Below are 20,883 nucleotides of genomic sequence, written 5' to 3'. Positions count from 1 at the left end.
ACAAAAACAAAGAGAAACCCCACCAACTGGGAGAACATTTTTGCACCCAACACTAATGATAAAGGACTGATCACAAAAATCTGCAAAGAACTGATGAGACTCAGCAACAACAAAGAAAATAATCCAGTTAAAAAATGGGCAGAAGAGCTAAAAAGAAACTTCTCTGAAGAGGAAATGCAAATGGCCAACAGACATATGAAAAAATGTTCAACATCACTTGTAATCAGGGAAATGCAAATCAAAACTACCATGAGATACCATCTCACACCAGTGAGAATGGCACATATTAAAAAAACTAGCAACAACAAATGTTGGCGAGGGTGTGGAGAAAAAGGAACTCTTCTGCACTGTTGGTGGGAGTGCAAACTGGTCCAACCACTATGGAGAGCTGTGTGGAGATTTCTGGACCTACTAAACATAGAGCTTCCATATGATCCAGCAATTCCACTCCTAGGTATTTACCCAAAGGACACAGAAACATCAATTCCAAAGAACACCTGCACCCCTATGTTTATAGCAGCACTGTTTACAATAGCTAAGCTTTGGAAACAACCCAAATGCCCAAAAATAGATGACTGGATCAAGAAGATGTGGTACATATATATCATGGAATATTACTCAGCATTCAAAAAAGATAAACACATGCAATTTGCAGCAACATGGATGGCGCTGGAAGGGATCATGCTCAGTGAAATAAGCCAAAAAGAAAAAGAAAAATACCGGATGGTCTCACTCATAGCAGGAATCTAGAAAACTTAAATAAGGGACCAGGAAAATGAATATGAGAAAGTGAAAATCAAAATCAACAAAAAACTATGAACCAGAGACACTTTTTGGGGGGTGGGGGGCGGGAAGGGAAGGATTGGGGTCAGAATGGGGCTTTTGCAATTGTATGGGGGAATATAAAAATAAAATTTATTTAAAAAAAAAATACCTTAATTCAACAACAACAACACCTTAATTTTTTCATATGCAAAAAAAGGACTAACTAATATTTAAGTTACTAAATACATAGTAGTATACTAAGTATACTTAGTATACTACTATGTATTTAGTAATTTAGTATACTGCTTAGTATACTACTATGTATTTAGTAACTTAAATATTCTTTTGCAGCAAGTCATTCAAGCACAAAAAATTTCTTTTCCTACCATACCTTTCTCAGACTTTTAATGGTGTGATTTTTCATTCTTTATGATTTTATTTCAATGATAACCATTTCATGTTGACACTAAATCCTTCTCAAGCCTTTCAAAATATCTATTTCCAATACATTCCTTCCTTTTTAAACACACACTTTACATCCAAGTTTTTAATCTTTTGATTGTAAGACATTGCAATAGCTGTTATACTATCATCCCTTTAGACTAGACAGCTTACCTAAACACATCCTTTAATTACCTTTTAGGTGAGATTACATTAAATTTTAGCTCGTTATAGGAAGGAGCAAAAAGTAAATCTGAAAATTCAGTAATTTCAGATAAAGTGACTTTAGTCAACAAATTCTCATTATTAAATTTAGCAAAACCTTAGTTTTATAAGATTTAGCCACTTTAAATAATGATTAAACAGATTTAAGTATTAATACCCAACATTAAAATCTCAAGGCATGCCTGCTTCAAATTAATCCATTAAATTTTGAACTAGTTTTTGTTTAATCAAAATTCCAGATCACAATCTCAAAATTTGGGTTTTCTATTAGAATGTATACAGGCACCCTCTGGAGGCAAAAGACAATGACAGACACAGATATCTCTTGATTTACCTTTAAAATTTTGGCCATGTGTACTAATTTTACATAGAAGGAAATATAGGCGAAACACTACATGATATGCACATCAAAGACATCTTTACAGACACATCACCCAAAGCAGTGATAGTGAAGGCAAAGATCAACAGCTGGGACTACATCAAATTAAAGAGCTTCTGCACAGCAAAAGAGACAATAACAAAACAAAGAGAAACCCCACCAACTGGGAGAACATTTTTGCACACAACACTAATGATAAAGGATTGATCACGAAAATCTGCAAAGAGCTGATAAGACTCAACAAAAACAAAAAAAAAATAATCCAGTCAAAAAATGGGCAGGAGAGGGCCTCCCCGGTGGCGCAGTGGTTGAGCGCTGGGTTGCGAAGCTGCCCGCGGCCTCTGCGGCACTGGTTCGATCCCCGGCTGCTCCCCGGCCACCAGAGGAGGGTCCCACATGGCGCGCAGACCTCTCCTGCCGCCCGCTGCTCCCCTCAGCAGTGTACTTCGGTCCTTCTGCCTGCTCTACTCCCCTCTCTGGCTCTGGTGAATTCTCTCACCCTCCCGCGCTTCTGACTGTACCCAGTGCATGTATAAACAAAAAAACAAACAAATAAATGAATAAATAAATAAATAAAACATAAAAAAAAGTAAAAAAAATGGGCAGGAGAGCTAAAAAGAAACTTCTCTGAAGAGGAAATGCAAATGGCCAACAGGCATATGAAAAAATGTTCAACATCACTTGTAATCAGGGAAATGCAAATCAAAACTACCATGAGATACCATCTTACACCAGTGAGAATGGCACATATTAAAAAAACTAGCAACAACAAATGTTGGCGAGATTGTGGAGAAAAAGGAACTCTCCTGCACTGCTGGTGGGAGTGCAAACTGGTCCAACCACTATGAAGGGCTGTGCGGAGATTTCTTGACCTACTAAACATAGAGCTTCCATATGATCCAGCAATTCCACTCCTAGGTATTTACCCAAAGGACACAGAAATATCAATTCCAAAGAGCACCTGTACCCCTATGTTTATTGCAGCACTATTTACAATAGCTAAGCTTTGGAAACAGCCCAAATGCCCAAAAATAGATGACTGGATCAAGAAGATGTGGTACATATATACCATGGACTATTACTCAGCATTCAAAAAAGATAAACACATGCAATTTGCAGCAACATGGATGGAGCTGGAAGGGATCATGCTCAGCAAAATAAGCCAGAAAGAAAAAGAAAAATACCAGATGGTCACTCATAGCAGGAATCTAGAAAACTTAAATAAGGGACCAGGAAAAAGAATAACTATAAGAAAGAAAATATCAAAATCAACAAACAACTATGAACCAGAGACACTCTATGGGGTGTGGGGGACGGGGAAAGGAGGGATTAGGGTCAAAATAAGGGGGTTGCAATTGTCTGGGGAATATAAAAATAACATAAAAGAATGTTATTTTCCCAATATTTGTGAAGACACTGAGAACTTTTATTAGTTTCTAAGTTATTACTAACTTCTTCAGATAAGAAAACATTCCTTAACTTTGCAATACTAAGATGTGATCCTTTGCCTTTACTTTGTTTGTTTGACCTCACTGAGACCAAGTACATTTTAAGACAAAAAAACACTTTTTATGGACCAGGCATAGGGAGGATAGCAGAAGAGGTAGATTAAGATCTTATTTTGCAGTTTGTCTGATCCTATACTCTTTTTTTTTTTTTTTCAGATTTATTTATCTATTTATACAAGCACAGGGTACAGTCAGAGGCACAGGAGGGTGAGAGAATTCACCAGAGCCAGAGCGGAGAGGGGAGAGCAGAAAAGACAGACTGACGAAGCACACTGCTGAGCGGAGCAGTGGGCGGCAGGAGATGTCTGCACGCCATGTGGGACCCTCGCCCAGTGGCCGGGGATTGAACTGGCGCCGCAGAGGCTTCGGGCAGCTTTGCAACCCAGCGCTCAACCGCTGCGCCACCAGGGAGGCCCTGATCCTACACTCTTATCAGAAATCTAAGGTTTGGAATTTAGTTCAGAGAAAATTGCATTTCCTCTTTATAGTTTTTATCAGGTTCATTACTTTTAATAAGAAAATTAACTTTTTGGGGCCTCCCTGGTGGCGCAAGGGGTTAAGACACGACCTATGAAGCTCTCTGCAGCCTCTGCAGCATGAGTTCTATCTCTGGCCAGGGAGGTGAACCACATGGCACAGCAGACCTCCTCTGACTCGCCCGCTGCTCCCCTCAGCACTGTATTTCAGTAGATCTGCCTGCTCTGCTCCCCACTCTGTCTCTGGTGAATCCTCTCACCCTCTACACCTCTGGCCTGTACCCCAGCTCTTGTATGCATAAAGAAATCTTAAAAAATTCAGGAAGCAGGGCCTCCCCGGTGGCGCAGCGGTTGAGCACTGGGTTGCGAAGCTGCCCGCGGCCTCTGCAGTGCCGGTTCGATCCCCGGCTGCTCCCCGGCCACCAGAGGAGGGTCCCACATGGCGCGCAGACCTCTCCTGCCGCCCGCTGCTCCCCTCAGCAGTGTACTTCGGTCCTTCTGCCTGCTCTGCTCCCCGCTCTGGCTCTGGTGAATTCTCTCACCCTCCCGTGCTTCTGACTGTACCCAGTGCATGTATAAACAAAACAAACAAACAAATAAATAAATAAAACATGCCTCTATTAATAAAACAAAACAAAACAAAAAAAAAATTAAAAAAAAAAAAATTCAGGAAGCAGATTCTTTACCCTCACAGTGGGCTTCTACAGTAGTCTGGGGAAGATTTCACTGAAAACCTATGTGCTAGGAGGAGTCAGTAAGGTTGAACCCTATGTTTGATATCCCTTCCATATTGTCAGTCTCATTCATAGGAGAACGTAACAGGAAGCGATTGTTAGTTATCCTTTCTCATCCTTTTCACTCTGTGTGTTCCGAGGAAGTTTTTGAAAGAAAGCAGCTGCTTTTGTCATAAGGTTTGGAGGATGGCAGGAAAATCTCTGTTCCCCAAATCATCTCCAACTCCATCTCCAAGTACTTCTTGTCTCTATCCTGCTTAGTAAAGCAGCCCAGATTTTCATGTTTTTGGCCTTAGAATTCTATACCTTGTTAAAAAGCAAAACACTCTGGAAGAATTAACCTCATTAAGTCTTGCATTAAACACACTAACAGTGAGTTCATCAGATCCTTTCCTGAGGGAGAGGTAGGAAAGGAACTACCAAGAACCGGAGAAGGAAGGGGTGGGGGGAGTTGGAAGGAACAGAGAGATTTGGCCTATTTTTTTTTTAAAAGATTTATTTATTTATTTATTTATACAAGCACTGGGTACAGTCAGAAGCACGGCAGGGTGAGAGAACTCACCAGAGCCAGAGCGGGGAGGGTGAGAGAACTCACCAGAGCCAGAGCAGGGAGCAGAGCAGGCAGAAGGACCAAAGACACTGCTGAGGGGAGCAGTGGGCGGCAGGAGAGGTCTGCACGCCATGTGGGACCTTCCTCCGGTGGCCGGGGAACAGCCGGGAATCGAACCGGCGCTGCAGAGGCTGCGGGCAGCTTCGCAACCCAGCGCTCAACCGCTGCGCCACTGGGGAGGCCCAAGATTTGGCCTATTTTATAATTTAACCTAGCAGTTTTACTTCTCAAGGCTGTTGCCTTGTCAGGCTGTTGCCTGAGAGATTCCCCAACCTTATCCTTTACTTCCATGATAGTTTAATCTTTTAGTAAGAGGAAAAAAAATAATTTCTTATAAAGCATTTATCTCAGTATAAGAAGGAAAAGCAATTCTCAAAGTAAAAAAAGTAAAAATAAAACCAAAATGATATTCAATTATATTGAACTTTTATTTCAACATAACAAAATTAAATTTCCAAAATTTTTGTTTTGTATACTTTTAAAATCCCTAAAATACAGATCTATTTCTGGAGATAACCTTGCATAAAAGTATTGGAGATATTTGGAATAAACAGACTTTAGGTAGTCCTTCAGTCCTTCCCAGTACTACCTCAGTCCTGCTGAGGTAGTTCAATAAAGTGCAGTCAGTCCTCTGTCTCTCAAAGGATGTTTCTCTGTGAATTTTAACACAATATAGCATAATTAAAAAGAGAGTAAGTATTGTGCTTGCTACTCTAGTCCCTGCTGGTGGTATTACTTAGAAAATAAAAGTCTACCTGGAGGTAAAGGGACTCCAGCATAAATAACATTATTTTATTTTATTTTTTTAGGGTTTTTCTATTTTTTTTATTTTTTCTATTAATTTTTTTTTACATCATTGTTCATTTTTAAACAATCTTTGCTTCCCCCCATGCCCTCAGGTGTAGTCCCCATAGAGTTTCCTTCATCAATGCACCTGTGCACCGTCACCTCAGTCCCCTGTGCTCCCTCCTTCTCTCTGATCCCTGTCCCTCCTCCTCCCCTGCAGGATGTCTCTGATTTATAATTGTCCGTTTTTGCTTTGTTGTGTTTTGTACTGTTATTATTTTTTACAGTGATGTCTTATTTGTTTCCCCTATATTCCTGCTATAAGTGAAACCATCCGATATTTTTCTTTTTCCTTCTGGCTTATTTCTCTGAGCATAATTCCTTTTAGCGCCATCCACGTTGCTGCGAATGGCATGAGTTTATCTTTTTTGATTGCTGAATAAAATTCCATTAATGAGAAAGGATCCATTCACCCTCTTACAGGTCACTAGTGATATAAACTGCACCCCAAAACTAGATCTGTTTTGTGCTGTGAGGTAGGAATTGTTTGAGATCAAAACAAAGATTCAAAAATATTGCTTAAGAATGCCACATTTTGCTCCAGTTCATTTCTGTACAGTGTGTACTCTGTCCCACTAAAAAAATAAAATGGGGTCTAGGTAGACAATATCAATTGAGACAAAAACTATATGATCTCATATGTGGATTCTTAAACAAAACAAAACAAAACTATCTTCATGATGTCATTGGTTTGTTTCACCATCCTGTGTACATGATTCACTCTTGGTGATGTTGAGCTAAAGCCAATGAATACATCTTCAATCTGGTAAACGCATAATATGAAATGAGGTGGGATAAATAAATGCCAATAATATAGTAGTAAACATAAATGGGTTAAAAATCAATTTTAAAAAATATAACAGAACTAAAGTCATAGAAAAAGAGATCAGACTTGTGGTTACCAGAGGTGGAAGGTGCGGGGAGGGAGAACTGGAGGAAGGTAGTGAAAAGGTATAAATTTACAGTCAAAGATAAATAAGTACTAGGGATGTAATGTACAACATGATGACAATAGTATCCCTTCGTATCTGAGGGGGACTGGCTCCAGAATCCCCCTTCCCCCATGGATGCTCAACTCCCTTACATAAAATGGCATAGTATCTGCTTATAACTTATGCACGTCCTCTCATATATCTCATCTCTAGATTTCTTATAATACCCACTACAACATAAGTGTTATATAAATACTTGTTATCCTCTATTGTTGAAGGAATAATGACAAGAAAAAAAAGTCTACGTATTCAGTAAAGATGCAACCAATACAGACCTAACCTCATAGTATGTATTTTCCACCCTGGTTGGTTGACTCTGCAAATGGGGAACCTAACTAACACTGCTGTATGATATACAGGATATTTGTTAAGAGTAAATTCTATAGTCATCACAAGGATAAATTTTCCCTTTTTCCTTTTCTTTTTTTATTGTATCTATATTGGAGATGGATGTTAGCTGAACCTACTGCTATCATGCAGTATACCTTGGACACATGCTATATACCTTACACAGTGATATATGTCAATTATTTATCAATAAAACTGGAAAAATATTTAAAAAGATAAAATTAGGTACAGTAACTTCAGGTAAGAACTGTTCAAACTTTCTATTTGATAAATTAAGACTCAATATCACCTTACATTTGGAACATTTGCTTGATTACATGTTCTGTTCCTTAGCTTCCCCATCTGCAAAATGGAGATAATAATAAATATAGTGATTGAGAATTTAAAGAATTATATAATGCACTTTGATCCTGACTCACTGTGTTAGTCATTTTTTTAAAAGATTTATTTATTGATACATACAAGAGCTGGGGTATAGGCCAGAGGCGTGGGGTGGGGCGGGTGAGAGGATTCACCAGAGACAGAGTGGGGAACAGAACAGGCAGATTGACCAAAGTACCTTGCTGAGGGGAGCAGCGGGCAAGTCAGGAGAGGTCTGCTGCGCCATGTGGGTTGCTTCCTAGTTGGCCGGGAATTGAACTCGTGCTGCTGTGGCTGCGGATAGCCTCATAGGTTGCGTCTTAACCCTTGCGCCACCAGGGAGGCCCCTGTGTTTGTCACTTTTATTGGATAATCCACAAAATGGATAGTTCAAAAGTGGCTGCATGCAGTCAACCAAGGAGAAAGCAGCAAGGAATGCATGTAATGCAAATGTACTTGCTGCACTGAAGTTTAACATCTAGTGGCCATCCTCAAGGTATATTATAGGCTCTGCTCGAGGGAGATTTCCTGCATCAGGCAGCTGGAGCCTGCATTTTGGCTCAAAAACTCCTGACTTCTAGTTTCAAATATGACAGTCTCTCTTGGGCAGGGATCTTCTTAAAGCTATATTCCTTTAAAAAATCCAGTTGACCATGAATCATGGAGAAACTTGTTCCTAAATTTGTTCTATTTTGGCAGAGGGATGGGGTTGAAAGCAGGAGTCGGGGAGATGCAGAGGTAAAGATTTATACTGCTTACTTTACAAAGGTACTTTCCATCCTACCTCCAAGAAGCCTCGCCATGGCCCTAGATAGTTCAGTTCTAGCTGTCCACTATGTTCTTTAACAAAACAAAAGCCTGGGAAATAGACCAATAGTGACCATTTCTAATTAATCCAGCATCTCACTGGGGGTTTCCCACCCTGCCCTGTGCAGCTTATCAACACTTTACAACAGAAACTAATCTCTTCCTCAGGAAATTTCTGCTTCTGAGATAATTTTCTCCATCTATGTTTAAAGCAGATAGTGGGTACTCAACAAATAATAGACCCATGTGAGGACCTGAGAGTTGTAGGAGAGTTGTAGGAGAGTTGCATATATTGGAGAGATTTAGTATGACACTGTTTCAGACATTTTTTTCTTGCTTTAAGATTTTTTTTTAATATCCAAAAGGGCAGGTTTATTATTAAAAGAGAGAGACGAGTAAAGGACACTTGCACAGACACAAGCAGGCAGAAAGAGCTGCCCCTGAAAGGGACAGGTTTGTTAAGAGAGAGTCCTGCATTGTCACAGGCCAGCAGCCCTGGGAGGAGAGCTGCCACTGCTGCCCTGGAAAGGGAGAAGGTCAGTGACAAGGAGCACCTGCAAAGGCCCAGGAGGGCAGGAGGGTGGCTGTCTGGCTTTAGGATTTTTAAGAGAAATGGAAAAGGAAAGAGAAAGGTCATAAAGGATTTATAAAAATAAATCCCTTATGGGCCTCCCTGGTGGTGCAGGCAGTTGAGCGCAGCGTTGTGAAGCTGTCCGCAGCCTCTGCAGCGCCGGTTCGATCCTGGCTGGCCAGCAAGTGTCCCACATGGCGCGACAGACCTCTCCTGTCTCGCCCACTGCTCCCCTCTGCAGTGTATTTCATCAGTCTGCCAGTTCTGTTCCCCACTCTGTCTCTGGTGAATCCTCTTACCTCCCGCGCATCTGGCCTGTACCTCAGCTCTTGTATAAAGAAAATAAATCTTTAAAAAAATAAATAGATCACTTATACCAAACTATAACAACAGATTGTTTCTTAATTCTTAGAGCTTCTGATAAGTAGAGTGGGCCTTGACAAAAGACCCAACAATACTAACACTGCAACATTAACATTTATTTAGAATACTGGAGTGGGACTAGTTTAACGAGACAAGAATATGGATATTCTGGTATGCCTCAAAAATTCACTACATTTTCACTATTTCTGAAAACTGAAACCAAGAGCTGCCCCCCTTTGTATATTCTCATTCCTTAAATGTTCTGAGGTAATTAAATGGGAAGAAGTAGTTTGCTGCTAGCATTGCCTGAAGCTGGAAAAAACCCCAAAAAGCCGCACTGGTTGCTTCTGTGGTTTCTGAAAGGATTCGTTTTTACCTGACATTGCTTGACTTGCATTTCTAGGTAGGAAGACAGCCCAGGAGCTTCCTCAACCAACAAACTGTTGGCCCAGGACTTGGTTCAGTCTGCATCTTCTGGATTCGGAACAGAGCCTGGGAAGCAATGACACGCAGAGAGGGCTCAGGGTCATATAGCAGCTCTTTCAGATCTAAGGGGAAAGAAAATCCAGGTTGGAGGTAAAAAATCTATGGAAATGATCTTCAGGCCACAGGCTAAACAGCCAACAACCTACAGCAAAAGAGATGAAGGGCTAACTTTTTCCAAACCTCTGCTTGAAAGCTTATATGTGTGTAGGCCAATTCTAATTTTGACTTAGAAAACATGCTCCTCAGTTGCCAAATATTTTACTCTTTTACAATAATCATATTCCCAACTACTGTACATAAAGTCAAATTATCTGGACCTGTTAGGTCATATTTAATACTGCTAATTCCTAAGTTTCTGTGTTAGTCCTGGAGGGTACTCTCATATCATCATTCCCTTTAAACTGTTCTTAAAATACTTAGTTGTTGTTTTCTTATTCCAAAAGAAATACATGTTCATTGTGTAGAAAATTAGGACAATACATACTAAGCACTAGAAGAAAAAAATCACTATAATCCTACTATCAGAGAAAGTCATTGCTATTTTTCTGGCCTGTTTTTTATTCATTTATTTACACATGTATACTTTTATCTTTTGTCCAAATGGAACCATATTATACATATTATCTAATAATTGCTTGCCTTAATATAGCATCATCATTTATCCACTATATTATAAATTTTTTTCTAAAATATTTTTCATGGATACTTTCTTTTGAGAATGCAAAGAATTTAAGGATATTTTTTAAGGATATTATCATATTGCAAATACATCCCCTCAGATTTCCTGTTTACTCTTCAGTTTTTTCTGTTTCCTTTTTTTTACAAAGTTGGTTTTTAGGGCCTCCCTGGTGGCACAAGGGGTGAGGCACAGCACTGTGAAAGTATCTGCAGCCTCTGCAGCACAAGTTCTATTCCCGGCCAGCCAGGGAGCGACCCACATGGCGCAGCAGATCTCTCCTGTCTCGCCTGCTGCTCCTCTCAGCAGTGTATTTCAGTCAGTCTTCCTGTTCTGTTCCCCACTGTCTGGTGAATCCTCTCACCCCTGAACCTCTGGCCTGTACCCCAGTTCTTTATGCATAAATAAATACATCTAAAAAAAAGTTGGTTTTTAAAATTTTTATCTAAACAAAACTATCAGTCTTTTGTTTTATGGATCTGTCTTTGTAATTATACTTAGGATGGACTCCCTTTTTTATTTTTAATTATTTTATTTTAATTCTCTAAGGTCTCAAAAATGTTCAAAACCGCTTCATAAATTAGAACTTTTAATTTTTTAAGGAACATTTTAGCTTTTAATTTATCAGTTATTTCCAAAATGGAATAATACATCACTAGACTTTAGTGTCTTTCTGTTCTTATGTTAAGACGTCTACGTATTCTACAGAATACATAGGAGAGAGTGCGCCATGTGGGTTAGCTCCCTGGCTGGGGATAAAACTCATGCTGCAGTGGCTGGCAAAAAGTGATAGAGCTGAGACTTAACCCCTGCGCTACCAGGGAGGCTCTATTTTACCTACTTTTAAGACAGATAGGCCACTGTTAGAGAATGAAGAGGGTGGCATTATTTCAATAGGTTAAAACACATGAAACAGCTGATTTTTTTGTTCTGAAGAACAGCAATTTCATATGGTTCACCCCAATCTATGTATATATAATCTTATATACATATTTGAGATCCACTACTTCTTCAGTGGGTATAATTCTTTGAATACCACATCCTCAAAGTTGTATAATTATAGAAAATTTTCACTCAATGACAGTTCAAAAAGCCATTTGCATGATATTACCTTATACAACTATAAAACATCTCTATTACCACGTCCTACTATAAGGACATGTCTATAAGGACAAACACCTATAGAAAACAGTGCTGCACCTGTGATACTTGTAAGGTGTCAGCAAAATTAGTTAAGAGTGTATTTGGGTGGGCCTCCCCGGTGGCGCAGCGGTTGAGCGCTGGGTTGCGAAGCTGCCCGCAGCCTCTGCAGCGCCGGTTCGATCCCCGGCTGCTCCCCGGCCACCGGAGGAGGGTCCCACATGGCATGCTGACCTCTCCTGCCACCCGCTGCTCCCCTCAGCAGTGTATCTCGGTCCTTCTGCCTGTTCTGCTCCCCGCTCTGGCTCTGGTGAATTCTCTCACCCTCCCACGCTTCTGACTGTACCCAGTGCTTGTATAAATAAATAAATAAATCTTTAAAAAAAAAAAAAGAGTGTATTTGGGGGCATCCCCTGGTGGTGCAGGTGGTTGAGCACAGCACTGTGAAGCTGTCTGCAATCTCTGCAGTGCCGGTTCAGTCCCTGCCGACCTCGGAGCAACACACATGGTGAGCAGACCTCTCCTGTCTTGCCCGCTGCTCCCCTCAGCAGTGTATTTCATCATTCTGTCTGTTCTGTTCCCTGCTCCATCTCTGGTGAATCCTCTCACCCTCCCGAGCATCTGGCCTGTACCCCAGTTCTTGTATAAATAAATAAAAAAAAGAGTGTATTTGGGTAACATCTTATTTCCCGAGGAAGTTCAGGAATTGTTCCTGGAACACTCAACATGTTAAGCCTGTTTTCACACAAATAGGGTCCTGTTCTTTCCTACAGGGAGAACTGGACTGGGATGAGCTTATCATTCAGTTGAAGTTTCCAAGGGCTTTCTTACTGCGAAAGTCAGATTTTCTGGATCTCAGAGTCTTAACTCTGCCACAGAGTCTACCTACCATCACTGTGTCTCAGACACCTTTCAAAATATGAGGCACCCCAGCCCCACTGATGTTATCACTTACCATTCTCTATCCAGCCAGTACCCTTCATCCTGAGTTCACTGTGATCCATGTATTGTGACAAAAGCCCTAGATGCAGGATAAAGTCAGTGAGTCTGTGATCTGGCTTCAGCTGGCAGAATTTACCTTTTGATAGACTGATTCCAAAAACCCAACTTCCAAGCACCTGATTGTTTACTATAGATAATATAACCCTTTCTCCAAAGAAGTATTTTCAAGGTCATCTTCATAAAGAAGGGGATACTCAACAACACAATTTGGTAAAGTACAGGATAAAAGTGACTGTAGGAATGAAAGGATTTTCTCTGTACCTACAAACAAGACTGCTGTTCTTCTGATGGGGAGTTTTGTATTCTTGGAGAACATCAATGTTTGAGCTAGGATGTTAACTTTCCCCTGGCATTTCTTTCCCTAAGTGGGGAAAAAAGAGTGTAAAGTCGCAAACAGCACTATATCAGTCTCATCATAGTTTCCAGAGTTAGGGTCTATGGTAGAAATACATATAGAGTACAGGGCTTAAAGTAACTATAGTTGCCCAGTGAATATTATGCCACAACAATAAGCCCCTCAACAAAGCTAAATCCCGAGTACACCTGCTTCATACACACTCATGCTGCATACTGTGCATGGAGTGCCTTTAAAGCCGTCTTCACTTCTCTGTATATAAGAGATACACTTTTCCTGCTCTGTGAGCTCTGCCTCCCTATTAATTCTTCCCTGACAGCTCCTGCCTGCCCTGAGCATTCTGCTGGTACTCCTTGAGTTTCTATTTAATTTTCCATGGAGGTTTTATTTCTCCTGAGGAAGTTTTAATCCTGGCCATGTTCCTCTCTAAATACTGTCATCAGTGCATCACTTTGGTTAGAGGTTAGAGAGAAAATCCCCAGTGGGAAGCCTAATACTAGGGTACTACGGGGCGTCCTAGCCTACTAGAGGAACTCATATTGGGTCCTAAATAGGCCACATATATGGAAGATGCCTGAGAATAGTCACTCCTAGGGTCTTGATAGTAGAGACTGGTTCTAGAGATAGTTGTCTAGAAAACCTCCTGGGGAAAAAAAAAGAAAACTTCCTAGGACTCTCTGTAGCTGCCTGGCCCAAGCCTGGCTCTGAGATTGGCCACAGTATCCTTGTCAAATTTTAAAGAGAAAGGATGCCATCGAAGTCTTGGCAGAATCACTAGCATGTTGCCTTCATGCTGCATGGCCTACAACAGCATGGCAGCCCTTGCTTGAGTTCTCTGAACATGGTATGATGAAGGGTAAAACCATCCAAGATATCAGAGGGAAGGATTAGAGATCACTGTAAAGGCAATACAAAACACTATTTCAATTGAGTCATAAGTAATTTTTGAGCATGTATTATCAGCCTGATCCTGAAAACTCTGGCTCACGTTAGAGTCTCCAGAATCTAAGAGTTTACCAGTCTTTTTTATGAGGAAAGGTAATAATAGAAAGTGAATTTGTGACTTGGGAGAAAATGTAGAAAAACAGCTTTACAGTTCAAAACAGTTCATAGATATCAACTATTGATGTAAAAAGAGATGGGAAATGCTTCTTTTATTTATGTTCCTCCATTTACAATCCTTGTCTGATAAAAATCAGTACGTCAGCTTACTAAAGTTTAAATCATGAAATCATTATAGCCCACATACAATGAATGTGCAGATTTTTCCAACTTCATTAGGTCTGATATACCAGGGGTCTTTGGAGTACACTTCCTGTGGCAGCTTCCACTTCAGGAACTGGGCACATATAGTTAGGACTTGCCTACTCTCCTGTGAAAAAGATGAACATAGGTGGGCATTTTCAAACATTTCTTAGCTGGGGTAAACTTTTTTGAAATAAAACTAATACTAAATCCAATATGAAAAGCTGATAAACTCAGAATAATCCTGGTTGAAGCGAGGAGAGGGGTGGAAAGGGGCCAGAATACCGCCCTTCTTCAGCATCCCCAATTAGTCCCTAATGTGGATCCATAAAACCTTCAAGTATCTGGGAGGATGTAGAAATCATTGCTCCAGGGCATAAGTGAGAGCTACGAGGACTAATACTCAGAACAGAGACTTGGGCAGGAGTTCCCAAGACCCCATGCTCTAGAGATAGATGTTTCACTTCTGGGTTTATGCCCTTCAACTCTTACATACATATCCAAGGAAATATGTACTAGAATATCCGTAGCAGCATTGTAATAATGAAAAATTTGAAAAAATCTAAATATCTAGAAATAGGACAAGTTGATATGTTATAGAATATTCACATGATGGAATTCTCTATAGCAGTGAAAATAAATGAACTGGAGCTCAGCCCAGGGTCTCGGCTGCTCTACAGTTGCCTGACTGTCAAGGGCTGACAGAGGCACTGGGGTGGTATCAATACCTCCACACATCTGTAACCCCTATAGGGCACAGAGCAAACTTCACCATCACTTGGTTGGGAAGTTCTGCTCAATACTTTATTGGCACCTGAAATATTTTATATTTATGGCTACAAGGTCATAAAACTTTCTTTATAACAAGGTGTCAGGACCCACCTTAATCTTAAGGCCATAAGACATTTCTTAAAAATGAAAGAAAATAGCTAATAGAAGATTAACATTGTCATCAACAAAAGTTTTTTGAAATGGGTACTATATTTAAAGCTCTATTAGGCTGATCATTAGGGCAGAGTTATATAAAGTTATAATATATTGTTCTTACCCACAAAGGGCAGTCATTTGCTGTACACCAACAAGGAGTGAGATTTTTCATACAATTTCATTCAAGCAAGATAACTGAAATGAAGACTGTGCAAGAGGAAGTAGGAAATAAAGATGGTTTCACAGAGTCCCTGCCATCATATATATGAATTCTTATGTGCAGATTTGGCATTGGATTTGAAGCTTTTCAGGGCTGAAAGCAAGTGACAGTAGGCATTACCTCAGCTATAGTATCATTTTCATCCTGAGAATATAGCAGCAATGGGATTAAGCTGTCCAGGACTTGGTTCTCTGCACCTTTCTTATCTGCGTATTTCACAGACTTTATGGAAGCTCCAAAGAGGGTCATGGAGAAACGATGAACATCAGGTCTCACCTGTGAGGAGAGTATCCAGAGGGAAGCCAGTCACTGAAAATGTTCATGCTCGACATGAGCTCTGTGTGGGATGAAACACTAGTCTTAGCACGAGGCTATCAGCAATAGGGTGTTGAGGGCAAGACACCAAATCAACTTGGAGACAGTAAGACCTGCTGCTTGAGCATTCTGTGTTATTCACCCCCCTCTACAAATGAAATGTGGGCACAGTTCCACCTGTAATTACCACAGCTCGTGCCTTGTAGTGGTATAACCATCCACACCAAATTCAAAATATCAGTCTTCGCAAGTTTGAACCTTTCAAGGATGTAGTTCATTGTGCTCCATACATTTTTGAAAAATCTTTGGGATTTGGGCCTCCCTGGTGGCGCAGCGGGTTGAGCTCAGCGCTGTGAAGCTGTCCACAGCCTCTGTAGCACTGGATCAATTCCAGCCTGGCCAGGGAGATTCCCACATGGCACTGCAGACCTCTCCTGTCACGTCCGCTGCTCCCCTCAGCAGTGCTTTCGGTCTGTCTGCCTATTCTGCTCCCTACTCTGTCTCTGGTGAAGCCTCTCATCCTCCCGCGCCTCTGGCCTGTACCCCTGCTATTGTATAAATAAAAAAAAAAAAATCTTTGGGATTTGGGAGAGGAATGAATATATGTACAGTTTACCATCTTGACCCAGTTCTGATTGTTCCTTGAGAGGAAAGACAATGCTTTCTCCTAGACATACTCCCTATCTCATAAAGCTGGATTACATCTTTGGCAAGTCTCTATGTCTCATTTTTTTTTTTTTTAATCTGAAATATGGCAATAACACCAACCCTACCAACATCACTGGTTACCTAGAAGGGTCTTGTTTTTAATTTAATTTTTATTTTTATATTCCCCATACAATTACAACACCCTTATTTTGTCCCCAATCCCTCCTTTCCCCGCCCCCTACCCCCCATAGAGTGTCTCTGGTTCATAGTTGTTTGTTGATTTTGATATTTTCTTTCTTAGAAGGGTCTTAAGAAAGTTAAAGTGCTCTGAATGTAAAAGGCACCATATCAAATAGAGTATATTTATTACTATTACGACTTTTACTTGCTATTATGCTAATTACTCTCTCCTAGGAAAATGTCTCCTCTCTCAGGGTCTTACATCACCAAATAAGGAGAAGAGAGTCCTCATCATGTCAGTCAGGGTGGTGAAATCCATTGTGCTGACGAACTGCAGCAGTATCTGGATGGCCAGCAAGACTATCTTCTCATTGGTTTCATGCAGGAGGTCTAAGATGCTTGGCAACAGGCTTCTGATGTCTTCCCTCTGTATGCCAAAAAGGGATCTCATTATCACCTCTTCTAACAGCACTCGAGCTGGAGTAGGGAGTCCCACCTTTTTTTACTCAGCACCTGATGTTTGTTGAATTTTTGGTCATGCTGGCAGTCAAGAGCAGAGAAGTAAAGAGGGCGTGACTGCTCTCTCTCAGTATTGGCAGGGCTAATATGTAAAGTGGGAGAGGACTGTTGTGAGCTGCTTCACAAACCAGATGTAGGGACAGTCCAGGGAGATGGGTTCGGGCTTAATGTAAGGAATTGCTCTCCTAACAATAAGAGAAAGTGAAATTTGGCCAATTCAGGTCACAGTAAGTTCCCCAACATGGAAGGTATCCAAACAAAAGTTAAAAGATTCCTTTGTAGGAATTTAAGAAGAAATTAACTTATGGGATTCTGCTCTTATCAAAACCCTCCAAAGAAGCTCAGGGTTTTAAGGCCTCCCTGGTGGTGCAAGGGATTAAGCACAGCACTGTGAAGCGATCCGCAGCCATTGCAGCAGGAGTTCAATCCCCAGCCAGGGAGCTGCCCACATGGTGCAAGCAGACCTCTCCTGTCTCGCCCTTTGCTCCCCTCAGCAGTGTATTTCAGTCAGTCTGCCTGTTCTGTTCCCCACTGTCTCTGGTGAATCCTCTCACCCCCTGCACCTCTGGCCTGTACCCCAGTTCTTATATGTATAAATAAATAAATCTTTGGAAAAAAAAAGAAGCTCATGGTTTTAGAGCTTAAAACATTAATGTAAAATGTAAATAGAATAAGGCATATTATATGAACAAATATTCATGTATCCAACCAGAATTAACTTATTAATCTTGCCATTTTTGTTGCAGATAGATACATATATTTTTATTTTTATTTTTATTTTTATTTTTTAACTCTTTTTTTTTTAAGAGGCATGTATTTTATTCATTCATTTATTTGTTTGTTTGTTTGTTTGTACATGCACTGGGTACAGTCAGAAGCGCGGAGGGTGAGAGAATTCACCAGAGCCAGAGCGGGGAGAAGAGCAGGCAGAAGGACCGAAGTACACTGCTGAGGGGAGCAGCGGGAGGCAGGAGAGGTCTGCGCTCCATGTGGGACCCTCCTCCGGTGGCCGGGGAGCAGCCAGGGATCGAACCGGCGCTGCAGAGGCTGCGGGCAGCTTCGCAACCCAGCGCTCAACAGCTGCGCCACCGGGGAGGCCCTAGATACATATATTTTTAAATAAAATAAACTCAAGTGATAAATCTAAAGCTCTCTGACTTAAGAATCAGTGGTCTGGGGTTCCATCCTACCATCTCCTGGTGTCTCATAAGATAATACAGTCCTCTCAGGGCAAAAACTTTAAAAATAGTATTTTCATGATGTAGCCAGTCTTTCAAGCGGGCAACAGAGTATATGCTGGGCAATCTCCTAGCCAAAGGACTCTGGAGAAGCTGCAAGAACAAAGAAATAAACAAGTTATATTTAAATCCTTTTTCATGAAAGAAGCCACCTTCCCACCAACACCAAAATATATATTTTCCTTTGAAACCTCTACTCCATAACACGTACATTACAGGGTGATGCTTACACTGCAGGTACACGAGGAACAAAGAATAACGAATGTAGGCAGAAGCAATTCAATAGGCTTGAATCTGAAATTATTTCTATCTCATGTCTGAAATGCATCCCCATCTAACAGCAAGTTGGTTAGAACCTAGGAAGGCAAGTACTGCTGTTCTATAAGCTTCCTGAATCCAACTTCCAAAGAAGAGGTCTTACCTCCACGAAAAAGCCTGCAGATGTGAGTTTATGTTTGTCATCCCCTCGGTTAAGAAAAGGGACTAACAGGTACATAATCTTATGTGCAAGGACATGATTTTTTTCCAGCAGTGCACTGCAAAACAGAACACCGAGAGAACAGCTCTTAGAGATGCTCTTGTCCAGAGGGCACTGTGCCCAGGGTTGGGGATCCTTTAAAGTTTTGCCTGACCTCAGGTATACAGGAAGGTATGGCAGGGCCAGGATCCCTGAAAAATCTTCCTGGCATTATGTTTATTTGTACACTCTTTGATGAGAAGATTATTATGACAACTAAAAGGGAAAAAAATATCCAAACCAATACTGATTTAGAGCAGGTGGGGATAATGCATGCAAGGAAGCCTTACTTGGCAAGGAGAGATACTCCCTGAAGATGGCAATCTTCTCCTTCTAGGAAGACCCATCCTTTATTCTTTTCCATGATGTTGAATTCATGCCAGCACCATGTTCTGAGGAGGAGTGTCTTTGTAGCCTGCATGGCAAAACTAAATTCCACAAAAACAGTACAAGTGAGTGAAGAGAAAGGGTCTCTCCACTGACCAGCACACAACCACCCTGTTCTCACTGAGGAGGGTCATGAACTGACAGCTACTAGCTAGTGATTCTCTCCTTTCTCCTTTCTAGATTTCCCCTAAGACTCTTAATGTGCCAATAACTTGAAAGGCCCTTCTGAGAAAATTCTTAGCATAAAGAAATCTAAACAGATTTTGCTTTTCTGGGAGTTTGGAAAGAAATCTATGAGAAAATATATGGTATAGGCTGCTGATCTGATATCCACTGCTACCCCATAAAATTTACCTCCACTGCTTTTTAAAACTACTTACTGAACCAGTATCCTGGACATAACATCAAAGAATCTTAAAGCTATAAGGGTCCTCGGAGAGCACCTAATGTTATTTACATCTAAGGAAACTAAGGCACAAAACAACAGAAAGATTTGCCCACAAAAACCAGCTAGTTAAATCGATGAATGAGAATTCAGTTCTCCTGACTCTTACTCAGGTGTTCTTAAATATTCTACATTGTATAGCACATCCTCTGAAAGAAATCCACAGTGACACCAAGACATTTCTACAGAGAAACGGAGAAATAAAAACAACTTTTCATGCAAAAAAGCAGAAAGGAAGTATTGTTCAACCATGGATCAGCACTATTTTGGAGGTGGGTTTAAGGATGTGTTGCTTGTTGCCATCTCTACTTGATTTATCAAGAAAGGGCTAGAATGATATCATATATTATTTAGCAGGTTGCCTTAGCACCAGCAAAACCAAAAATAACCAATGAGAGCCCGGAATAATTTCTGGGCATTTTATTTTGCTGTCTCATGAGGTAAGCAGACCATCAGCTCCCCCAACAGTTGGGAACCACATCTTGGCTATTCTTCTGTCCAACACTGTGTTCAGAGCTTAGCAAGGGTTGGCTAAGGTAATGAAATCACAACAGGTATTACCACAAAGGGGTGACCTCTGAAGACATTTTCTGCTCTCCGTACAGGCCACTTGGGATGGTGACATCAGACATGGTGAGGTTGATGCTGTGGTGAATCTGGATGAGCAGAGTCATGAGAAGCTGAGGAAAGAGTCGGAATGTAGCTGCTCGGAGCCTGTTTCCAATAAATAGCTCATAAAGGGCATCTGTTGCCTGTGGTAGAAAAGGTACACAGCAAACCTGAACATCGCTTAGCCCAAATCCTGACTTTTGCTTTACTTCTTCCTGTGTCAGAACATGCTTTCTGGTTCTACTAATCCATAGGCAGAATGACAGAGGGAATCAGTGCTAGGACATGGAAATGAGGGGAAAAAGAAATAAGAGTTGGTCATTAAAAGTTACCAAAGAGTGAAACCTAGTAGTTATAAAAGGAAACTATTAACATACAAAGAAGACAAATAACCTAGAAAAGAATTTGCATCAATGTGATGTTTCTAATATATAAAATTCTCTTACAGATCAAGAAATAGAAAAAGGCTTACTACCTGCTGTACTGGCATGACCTGAGAGCTGGTTAGAGATGGAGACTCTTAAGTCCCACCCCTCACTTTCTGCATCA

At 40.8% G+C, this 20,883-nt stretch overlaps 2 protein-coding genes across 4 annotated transcripts in view; both read right to left on the bottom strand.

Annotated features, from left to right (window-relative positions):
* Positions 1-9,834, bottom strand: part of RBL1 (RB transcriptional corepressor like 1) — a 65,672-nt gene extending 55,838 nt beyond the window's left edge. The window contains exon 1 of the mRNA XM_054696662.1: positions 9,802-9,834. Within this exon, the coding sequence (XP_054552637.1) occupies positions 9,802-9,822 (21 nt within the window). The 5' untranslated portion in view covers positions 9,823-9,834. The remainder of the gene's footprint in view (positions 1-9,801) is intronic.
* MROH8 (maestro heat like repeat family member 8) overlaps positions 9,825-20,883 on the bottom strand; it is a 57,619-nt gene continuing 46,560 nt past the window's right edge. For 2 of the 3 annotated variants that reach the window (XM_037495449.2, XM_037495456.2), the window contains 10 exons: positions 20,287-20,477; positions 19,184-19,321; positions 18,798-18,912; positions 18,329-18,469; positions 16,882-17,046; positions 15,597-15,752; positions 14,334-14,456; positions 12,991-13,090; positions 12,683-12,748; positions 9,825-9,973 (listed from right to left, as the gene is read on the bottom strand). In XM_037495449.2, the coding sequence (XP_037351346.1) occupies positions 9,825-9,973; positions 12,683-12,748; positions 12,991-13,090; positions 14,334-14,456; positions 15,597-15,752; positions 16,882-17,046; positions 18,329-18,469; positions 18,798-18,912; positions 19,184-19,321; positions 20,287-20,477 (1,344 nt within the window). The remainder of the gene's footprint in view (positions 9,974-12,682; positions 12,749-12,990; positions 13,091-14,333; positions 14,457-15,596; positions 15,753-16,881; positions 17,047-18,328; positions 18,470-18,797; positions 18,913-19,183; positions 19,322-20,286; positions 20,478-20,883) is intronic. The other variant, XM_037495464.2, reaches the window with a different exon arrangement.

The sequence above is a fragment of the Talpa occidentalis genome, unplaced genomic scaffold (genome assembly GCF_014898055.3).
Source record: "Talpa occidentalis isolate TD23 unplaced genomic scaffold, MPIMG_talOcc4v2.1 talOcc4.10, whole genome shotgun sequence".
In the NCBI taxonomy this organism is placed as follows: domain Eukaryota; kingdom Metazoa; phylum Chordata; class Mammalia; order Eulipotyphla; family Talpidae; genus Talpa; species Talpa occidentalis.
Note: the sequence above shows the minus strand (reverse complement) of the source record. Positions and strands in the feature narration are given on the sequence as shown.